This window comes from Rhincodon typus, chromosome 29, assembly GCF_021869965.1.
Source record: "Rhincodon typus isolate 14 chromosome 29, sRhiTyp1.1, whole genome shotgun sequence".
NCBI classification, from domain to species: Eukaryota; Metazoa; Chordata; class Chondrichthyes; order Orectolobiformes; family Rhincodontidae; genus Rhincodon; species Rhincodon typus.
Window position 1 is genome coordinate 144,613 of NC_063360.1, and position 10,077 is coordinate 154,689.

A 10,077-nucleotide genomic window follows, 5' to 3' on the forward strand; every position below is an offset into this window, starting at 1 on the left:
CACATAGTGATAACACAGTCTGAGTAACTACCTCCTGACTTCTGCTAAGCTCATTAAAATCCCACACTGCAATGCTGCAGTGTTCCAGCAAAGCCCAACGCAAGCTGGAGGAACAACACCTCATTTTCCACTTAGGGAACCTACAGACCTCCTCAATATTGAGTTCAATCATCTTAGGGCTTAAACTCCCAGCCCCTCTACCCCACACACCAGGCCTTGTTACCACATACCCCCTATTGTTCATCACTAACAGCCCCCATTAACAACAATTCACCCTCCCAGCCTGATTGTTAGCGACTCCTTTGTCTGTCAACCGTCTTTCTCTCTCTTTGGGCTCTATCCTGTCGTTTGCTCCCTACCCCACCCACCTCCCTAATTTTCTGCATATAAACTGATATTTTCCCAGCCACCATCAGTTCTGAGGAAGGGTCACTGGACCTGAAACGATAACTCTGTTTTCACCTTCACAGATGCTGCCAGACCTGCTGAGCTTTTCCAGCAACTTTGTTTTTGTTCCTGTAGCATCTATACCCTGGAACATTAAGCTGCTAATCCTGACCATTCCCAGAGCCATGTCTGTGTAATTGCTATGATATCCCAGTCCTATGTTCCTAACCATTGCTCTGAGTTCATCTGCCTTACCTGTGAGGCTTCTTGGATTAAAATAAACGCAGTTTCATTTATCAGTCCGACCTCTGTCTCTGCTTTGTTCCTTCCTGTCCTGATTGTTTGACTCGCTCCTTTTCCCAACTGTACCAGTTTCAGACTGATCTCTCACCTCACTATCTCTCTGGGTCCCACCCCAGCCCCCTCCTTACCAGTTTAAATCCTCCCAAACAGCTCAAACAAATCTCCCCACCAGTACATTAGTCCAGGTGCAACCTGTACTTCTTATGCAGGTCACCTCTATCCCAGAAGACATTCCAATGATCCAAAAATATGAATCCTTCTCCCCTGCACCAGCTCCTCAGCTGTGCATTCATCTGCTCTATCCTTGTATTCCTAACCTCACTAGCTAGTGGCACCTGGAGTAATCCAGATACCTTCGAGGACCTCCTTTTTAAATTCCCACATTCTCTCCTCAGAACCACATCCTTCTTTCTTCCTATGTCATTAGTTCCAATATGTATAATTACCTTCTGTTTGTCCCTCTCCCCTTTGAGGATATTCTGCATCCTCTCCGAGATATCATTGATCCTGGCACCAGAGAGGTAACACACCATTCTGATGTCTCATTGTTAGCCACAGAAATGTCTGTGTGTGCCTCTGACTAGAGAGTCCCCAATCACAATCGATCGCTTGGAACCTGACATACCCCTCGTTACATTAGAGTCAGTCTCGCTACCAAAAACCTGGCATTTCTCATTCCTCTAACAGTCCGTCACCAAAACAGCATCCTTGTTTGAGATGGGGATAACCATAGGATATTCCTGCAGACTTGCCTCCTTCTCCTACCTTTCCTAAGGGTAACCCATCTACCTGAATCTATCTTTGGTTTATCTCCCTCCCTGCAACTGCCATCCATCACACACCCTAGCTCCTGCAAATTCCTCATTGCCTCGAACTGCCGCTCCAACCAATCCATACAATCCAATAGGATTTGCAACCAAACATACTTCCTGCACAAATAACCATCACTAACATGGAAACTCTCCCTAATCTCCCACATCCGACAGGAAGAGCGCATCACTCTACTAAAGACCATCTTTACACATTAACTATCTGCAGACCCAGAAGATAGCCCAGTCTTACTGCTCTAAAAACACTCCAGGCTAACTTAGTACCTATGTTTTATTTTTAAAATTTAATCAAAAGTCCAATCTCAATAAAACATATAATCAAAAAGGAATCCACTATACTCACTGTTGTAGATTTACACTTGATGAGCTTTCCCAGCAATTTCTGTTTTTGTTTCTGATTTCCAGCATCCACAGTTCTTTTGGTTTTCACTCAGAGAGATTTTTAATCAAGAAAGAAATCAAGGGAATCACAGGGGCAGAAAGACAGGAAAGCGGAGTTGAGAATGATCAGATCAGCCACAATGGCAAAGATGAGATTACAGCATACTTGGAAGTGCATGGTATATAGGGCTGAGTCAGCACAGCTTCGTAAAGGGGAGGTCATGCGTGACAAATCTGTTGGAATTCTGTGAGGAGGTAATGAGCAAGTTAGACAAAGGAGAGCCAGTGGACATGATCTATTTGGATTTCCCGAAAGCCTCTGGCAGAGTACCACACAGGAGGCTGCGAATTAAAATAAGAGCCCATGGTGTGAGTGGTAAAGTACTGGCATGGACAGAGAATTAACTGACTGGCAGAAGGCAGAGATGGGGAGAAAGAAGTCTTTTTCAGGATGGCAGCCAGCGACTAGCGGAATCCCACAGGGGTCAGTGTTAGGACCACAACTGTTCAGCATTTTTGATATGAACGAAGGAACTGGGGGCATTGTTGCTCAGTTTGCAGATGACACAAAGATCAATGGAGGGACAGGTAGTGTTGAGGAAGTGGGACAGGCTGCGAAAGTGGATGACAAAATGGCAGATGGAATACAATGTAGAAAACAATGAGGTTATGCACTTTGGCAGGAAGAATAGATGCCTAGACTATTTTCTAACTGGGGAAGGCTTCAGAAATCTGAAGCACAAAGATACTTTGGAGTCTGGGTTTGGGATTCTCTTAAGGTTCAAATGCAGCTTCAGTGGCAGTTAGGAAGGCAATATAATGTTAGCATTCATTTCAAGAGGGCCAGCATATAAGGGCAGGAATGTACTACTGAGATTGTATAGAACTCTGGTCAGATTTCATTTGGAATATTGTGAGCAGTTTTGGGCCCTATAACTAAGGAAGAACTAAGGAGGGGGTCCAAAGCAGGTTTACCAAGAATGATCCCAGGGATGAAGGGCATGTCATATGAGGAGTGGTTGAGGACTCTGGGTCTGTACTCAATGGAGTTTAGAAGGAAAAAGAGGGATCACATTGAAACATACAGAAAAATGAAAGGCGTGGATGGAGTGGACATGGAGAAGATGTTTCCACTAATGGAAGCGATATGGAGCCAAGGGCACAGCCTCAGAGTGAAGGGATGACCCTTCAGAACTTTAGATGAGGAGGAATTTCTTTAGCCAGTGGGTGACAAATCTGTGGAACTCATTTCCACAGAGGGCTGTTAAGGCCAAGTCATTGAGTATCTTTAAAACAGAGACAGACAGGTTCTTGATTGGTAAGGGGATCAAGGGTTATGGGAGAAGGCAGGAGAATGGGATTGAGAAACATATTAGTCATGATTGAATGGTGGGATAGATTTTATGGGCCAAATGGCCCAAATCTGCTTTTTTATCTTATGGCCTTATCTAAATGAACAGCAGATGAAACTTGATGGGCTGAATGGGCTAATTCTGCTCCTACCACTAAGGCCTAATATAAAAGCTATGTCTGATATTTGCACATAAAGAGAGCATTGGCTTGCCAGACTAAAGTATCTCATTAGAGAGATAACTGGCAGTGATTTAACCTGAGGGTCACCATGCTTCAGATGAGGGGAGAGGTTGAGAAGGCAAGTCTTTCATGGTAAGATCAGCTGGTGTGGGAATTGAACCCACACTATTGGTTTCATTCTGTGTTGCAAGCAAAGAGTCACTGAACCACTTCAACATGGAAAGAGGCCATTCAGCCACTGAAATGTATTGACTGTCCAAAGAGATTCCATTCAGACCCAGACCCCCATCTATCCCCACATTTACCATGGCTAATCCCCCTCGCCTGCACATTCCTGGACACTACAGGGCAATTTAGCATGGCCGATCCACCTAAATTGCACATCTTCGGACTGTGGGAGGACACCAGAACATCCAACAGAAATGCACACAGACACAGGGAGATCGCGCAAACGCCGTACACTCAGATGCCCGAGGGTGAAGTTGAATCCTGGGTCCCTGGAGCTGTGAGGCAGCAGCGCTAACCACAGAGCCACTGTGCCACCCTACGTTAAGCATCCCCATGAGGCACCTAAGCCTTTTTGATTTGCTTGGTTCCCTTGGCTGTATTAAAGCTGGTGAGCCTTGTAGATTGTCTATTTCACATTGTGTTCTGTTCAGGAATAAACTGGAAAAACATGATGACAGGTCAAGAATGCTCTTTTGGCCCTTTAGTAACAACTTGACTTGTGCTGACATGGTGCACACGTAGAAACTACGTAGAACATGATATATTGCAGTACCATCACAGTTTCTGTTGCAACAAGCTCGTCACATCCGTTCACTTCAACCAGTCAGGAAGGCAAGCAGGAAAGGAATCCTGGTGGGGGGGATTTGAAACATCATGTGGAATTTTCTGTGGAAAATGCTTTCTTTCCCTGTTTTTTTCGGGATTGGTGAGTAAATGCCTCTACTTTTTGGGACTTTAATTCCTCGAGGATGTATGTCTGGATGATAAATTATAATATGTCGTTTATTTTAAATTGAGGAACTACATTGACAGAGTGTGACTTGCAGCATTTTTCTTTTCAGGAACGCATTCAATTGCATTCACACGAGCATGGAAACTAAAACATGCAAGTAACCACTTTGGTGTAAAAGGCAGCGTAATTCACTGCTTATAATGAAAAATGATCTATTTATATTCTTGAAATTAGAAAGTCAGAAGTCGGTGCCACAATTTGCATAGATGAATAGAGCAGAAATGTTATCTTTTGGATTCATTTCTGGGGTATTGGCGTGGCTGGCTGGGCCAGTACCTCCTGGAGATAGCCATTGCCTGGCTCTTGTCTGGTGCAAATATTACTTGCCAGTTGACAGCCCAAGCCTGGATGTTGTGCAGATTTTGTTGCATTTGAACACGGACTGCTTCAGTATCTGAGGAATGGCAAATGGTGCTGAACATCTGACCTTATGAGGGAGGGATGGTCAAATTGATGACCCAAAACGTTAACTCTGTTTTTCCAATCATAGATGCTGCCAGACCTGCTGAGCTTTTCCAGCAACTTTGTTTTTGTTCCTGATTTACAGCATTGCAGTTCTTTCGGTTTTTATCCTGACTATTAAGGATTTCCTTTAGTTCATCCTTCATGCTTGACCCTCTGTCCCCTAGCATTTCCTGAAGATTATTTGTATCCTCCTTCGTGAAGGCAGATCCAAAGTATTTGTTCAATGGTCTGTCATCTCTTTGTTGTCCGTTATGAATAAGTTTCTTCACTGTCCACGATGCCACCAATTTGGCGTCATCCACAAACCGACTAATCATGCGTCCTATACTCTCATCCAAATCTTTTGTATAAATGACAAAACAACATTCTTGTTACTTTGATGAGCAGGAACAGTTTCTCCCTATTGACTCTGTCCGGCCCCTGCTCACAGTTTTGAAAACCCCTATCTGATCTCTGTCTCCCAGCCTTCTCCTCTCCCAGGGAGAACACTCTCCACCTTCTTCAATCAAGCCTCATTGCTGAAGTTTCTCATCCCTGGAACCATTCTTGTAAATCACTTCTGTACTCTTTCTCTCTTTCTCTCTCTCTGAACTGTTCACATCTTTCCTATAATGTGGCACCCAAAACTGCACACAATACTCCAGCTGAGATCTAACAAGTGTCTTGTACAAAGGAAGTCTTTTTCTGTGTTAAGAGGAGTGGTTGGCTGGCTTGGGTGGTTGGTTTGCAATGTAGTGTGATGCTAATAGTGTGGGTTCAATTCTGGCACCAGCTGTGGTTAACCATGAAGGACTCTGCTTCACAACCTCCCTTCCCACCTGAAGCATGGTGACCCTCAGGTTAAACCACCACCAGTCATGTCTCTCTCTCTCTCTTACTCTTTCTAATGAGAGAGCAGCACTCTGATCAGGTAAAACCATGGCAACTTTATCTTTTATATGTTAAGAGGCATCCTATTCCTCTGAATAGGAATTCTGAGCGAGAGCAAACAACAGTACAGCACAGGAACAGGCCCTTCAGCCCACTATGTCTGTGCCAACCCATGACACCTTTCTAAACTGAAAACCTTTTGCTTCTTGGCCGTTATGCCTCTATTCCCTGCCTGGTCATATATCTATTTAAATGCCTCTTAAATATTGCTATTTTATTCACCTCCACCACCTCCTCTAGCAGTGCATTCCAGAAACTTACTACCCTTGCCTTTCACATTTCCTTTAAACTTTCCGCCCTTTTCCCTTAAACCTATGTCTGAGAAAAGCCTCCAACTATCCGTTCTGTCCATGCATCTCACAATTTTGTAAACTTTTATCAGGTCGCCTCTCAGCCTCCAACGTTCAAGTATAAACAAACCAAGTTTGTTCAATCTCTCCTCATTGCTAATACTCTCCAAACCAGGCAACATCCTGGTAAACCTCTTCTGATACCCCTCCAAAGCCGTTATATCCCTCTGGTAGTGAGGTGATCAGAACTGTACACAAACATTCCAAATGTTGCCTAACTGATGTTCCACACAGCTGCAACATGACTTGCTAAGCTTTATACTCTATGGCCCGACTGATGAAGGCCCGCATGCCATATGCCTTTTTGACCACCTTACCCACTTGTGTTGCCACTTTCGGCGAACTGTGAACCTGTACACCTCGATCCCCCTGTATGTTGATGCTACTAAGGGTTTTGCCATTTACTGTATACTTCCCTCCTGCATTATGTCTCCCAAAATGCATCAGCTCGCATTTGTCAAGATTAAGTTCCATTTACCATTTCTCCACCCAAAGTCTCCTGCTTATCTCCTCCGGCAATCCCACTCACTATCACTTAGTCTGATGCCATAGGAAACTCAAGACAGCAAATTGTTTTCTTCCCACCTCTCTGTTTGCCGAACTTAAATGCTGCACATTATTATAAAAACCAAAAGAACTACGGATGCAGTAAATCAGAAACAAAACCCGAGGAAGTGTCACTGGACCCAAAACGCAAACTTTAATTTCTCTTCACAGATGCTGCCAGACCTGCTGAGCTTTTCCAGCAACTTCTGTTTTTGTGCTGCATATGATTGGCTTTCTGATCGTCCCAGAAGTTTTGTGTTGTTGGCAACAAGGGCAGTTTGCAGGTTCAGTAGATGTGGGTACTTGAGTATCATCAATACAGCTTTAATGGTACTGCAGCTAATATAAACCATAAGCCCATAAGAAATAGGTACAGGAGTAGACCATTTGGCCCCTCAAGACTGCTCTGCCATTCAGTAGGATCATGGCTGATCCAGCATTCCTCACACCTCACTTTCCTGGCCTTTCCCATGATTCCCCGACTAATCAAGAATCTATCTGTCTCAGCCTTAAATATATACAAGGATTCTGTGAACCCCCATCCCCACCCTTCACCACACACTGTGGCAAGGAGATTCAAAGACTCACAACACTCTGAGAGAAGAAATTCCTCCTCATCTCAGTCTTCAATTGGCATCCCCTTATTCTGAGACTCTGCCCTGTGATCCTAGACTCTCCCATGAGGGGGAATCATTCTCCCAGCATTGACCTTGTCAAGCCCCTATGTGTTTCAATGAGATCACCTCTCATTCTTCTAACCTCCAGTGAGTAGAGTCCCAATCTGATGAACCTTTGCTCATAAGACAATCCTTCCCTCCTGGGGATCTTGCAAATAATAAGCCTGCCGATTACTGGATTGTACAGGTAGTACAATTTTTCACTACATGAGCAAACAGGTTGAAAATAACTGAGCTAAATCTCTTACTCTCAGCTGTTGGGCTTTGCTGATTAACTTAGCTTTGATATAATTCTCTCATCACTAGCTTGTACAAAGCAGTACGCTACTCTCATAGATAACACTTTGTCTCTCACACACTCTTTCTCTCACACAACATATAGACTCCACTCTCTCTTACAAAACACATACTCTCTATCTCACACATGCACACGCACACTCTCTCTCATGCTTTCTTACACTTTCTTTCTCTCTCTCACAGTGTCTCACAGATACACACACGCTCTCACACACTCTCTCAAATGCACACTCCATCCCTCACACACTGTCTCCCATCTGTCTCTCACACACACTCTCTCACACTTTCTCACATGCATATACGTTCTGTCTTTCCCATATACACACTGTCTCTCACACTTTCATCACATTCTCTCCCAAACACTCTTTCTCTCACATTCTCACACATTCTCTCACACAAAACTTTCTTAGACACACACATACACACTGTCTCTCTCTTTCTATCTCTCTCATACACATACATACATACACACGCTGTCTTTCTCTCTCACACACACACACATACACACACAGTCTCTCTCCCTCTCACACATACATACATTCTCTCCCACACAAACACACATAGAAACATAGAAAATACATTCAGGAGTAGGCCATTCAGCCCTTTGAGCCTGTGCCACCATTCAATCCAATCATTGGCTGATCATGCAATCTCAGTATCACATTCCCACAGCAGTACATTGACTCCTCTCTCGCTCACACACATACACAAAACAGACACACACACATGTGCACACTGTCTCTCATGCTCTCTTATATTCTCTCATACACTCTTGAACAGATAGACACACACTCTGTCACATATTCACCCTCTGTCTCTCACATACACACTCTCGCATACACACTCTCTCATGCTCTCTCACATTGACGCACACTCTCTTTTTCTCTCACACACACACACTCTCGCACACACACTCTCTCTAACACATACATACACTGTCTCTTTCTCGTGCACACTTAGCTAGATTTAGAATGAGTACAAAACCTTACTCTAGTCCTACCTATTATTTTTTAATTATCATTTCTTTTTCCTCCTCTATAGTTCATCTTCGTGGTCTGGTCAGACAGGAAGATGTATGTAAGTGTGCATCTTTGAAATGAAATTTTGCTCATATTATGCTCATGTTTTAACCCTTGTATAGTTAGTTACCAGAAAAATTTCTTAGGGCTCTCTTGAACTAATGTGTGACAGTCATTGGTGTGCAGTTTCCAGAAAATGGTTCTGAATGATTTTCTTCTCTCAAGTGAGCCTTACATTTTTTTGTTGTAGTGTTGATTGGGTTATATTCTAGTTTTGATTATTGCATACACTGTTAGAAAACAGAAAAAGACAGCTGAATCAAATCAGCCTTCCTACCTCTGTATTAGCAAGACAGTAAAATTAAAACCTTCAAAGACCTATGAAATTGACCCCAATGACTTCTAATCAGGCACTTCGACTCTGAAAATAATCAATTTTAGACACCGTTTACGCAGCTTAAACAAAAGACTTAGTGAATTATTAATAACATTGTAGCTTAAGCACAGCAGAAGTTAAACAACAAAATAATTGATGTCTATGATTTGGTGGTGGTCAGTTAGCTCAGCTGGTTAAAGTGTGGCACTAATAGTGCCAAGGTCAGCGTTTCGATCCCCATACTGATCAAGTGCATTGGATTCGAGCTACGAGTTGCACGTTTTGTGCTCGGGCTGGAGGCTTGTGTGGCATTCTCTGCTTTTAAAAAAGGGGCGGCGCGGTGGCCCAGTGGCCCAGTGGTTAGCACTGCTGCCTCACAGCACCAGGGACCCAGGTTCAATTCTACCCTCAGGCGACTGTCTGTGTAGAATTTGTGCATTCTCCCCATGTCTGCATGGATTTCCTCCAGGTGCTCCAGTTTCCTCTCACAGTCCAAAAAATGTGCAGGTTAGGTGGATTGGCCATGCTAAATTGTCCATAGTATTCAGGGATGTGTAGATTAGGTGGGTTATAGCAGAATGGGTCTGGGTGGGGTGCTCTGAGGGTCAGTGTGGACTTGTTGGTCTGAAGGGCCTGTTTCCACATTGTAGGGATTCTATTCTATTCATGATTTAAACCTAATGACCTTTGTTTCCAGCACCGTTAGATACTAGACAGACAGACATACTCAGTTAAGGGAGAAATAAAAGAAAATAAACAAACTGATCAGCTCACTTAAACAGTTTTCATGGTGCATTGTTCCACAGGAATATCTGATTGTCTTGTGGTTGATTTTCTGAAGATGTCTGTCAGTGCCACCTTTTCCAGCTCACTCTTCAGAAAACCAAAAGAACTGCGGATGCTGTAAATCAGGAACAAAAACAAAGTTGCTGGAAAAGCTCAGCAGGTCTGGCAGCATCTGT

The 10,077-nt window shown here is 43.6% G+C and overlaps 1 protein-coding gene across 4 annotated transcripts in view; it reads left to right on the plus strand.

Moving 5' to 3' along the window:
* Positions 1–4,253: 4,253 nt before the first annotated feature.
* LOC109921541 overlaps positions 4,254–10,077 on the plus strand; it is a 15,204-nt gene continuing 9,380 nt past the window's right edge. For 2 of the 4 annotated variants that reach the window (XM_048614289.1, XM_048614290.1), the window contains exons 1-2: positions 4,257–4,368; positions 8,762–8,797. In XM_048614289.1, the coding sequence (XP_048470246.1) occupies positions 4,317–4,368; positions 8,762–8,797 (88 nt within the window). In that variant the 5' untranslated portion in view covers positions 4,257–4,316. Of the gene's footprint in view, positions 4,369–8,761; positions 8,798–10,077 lie in introns of all 4 variants that reach the window. The other 2 variants (XM_048614286.1, XM_048614288.1) reach the window with 2 other exon arrangements.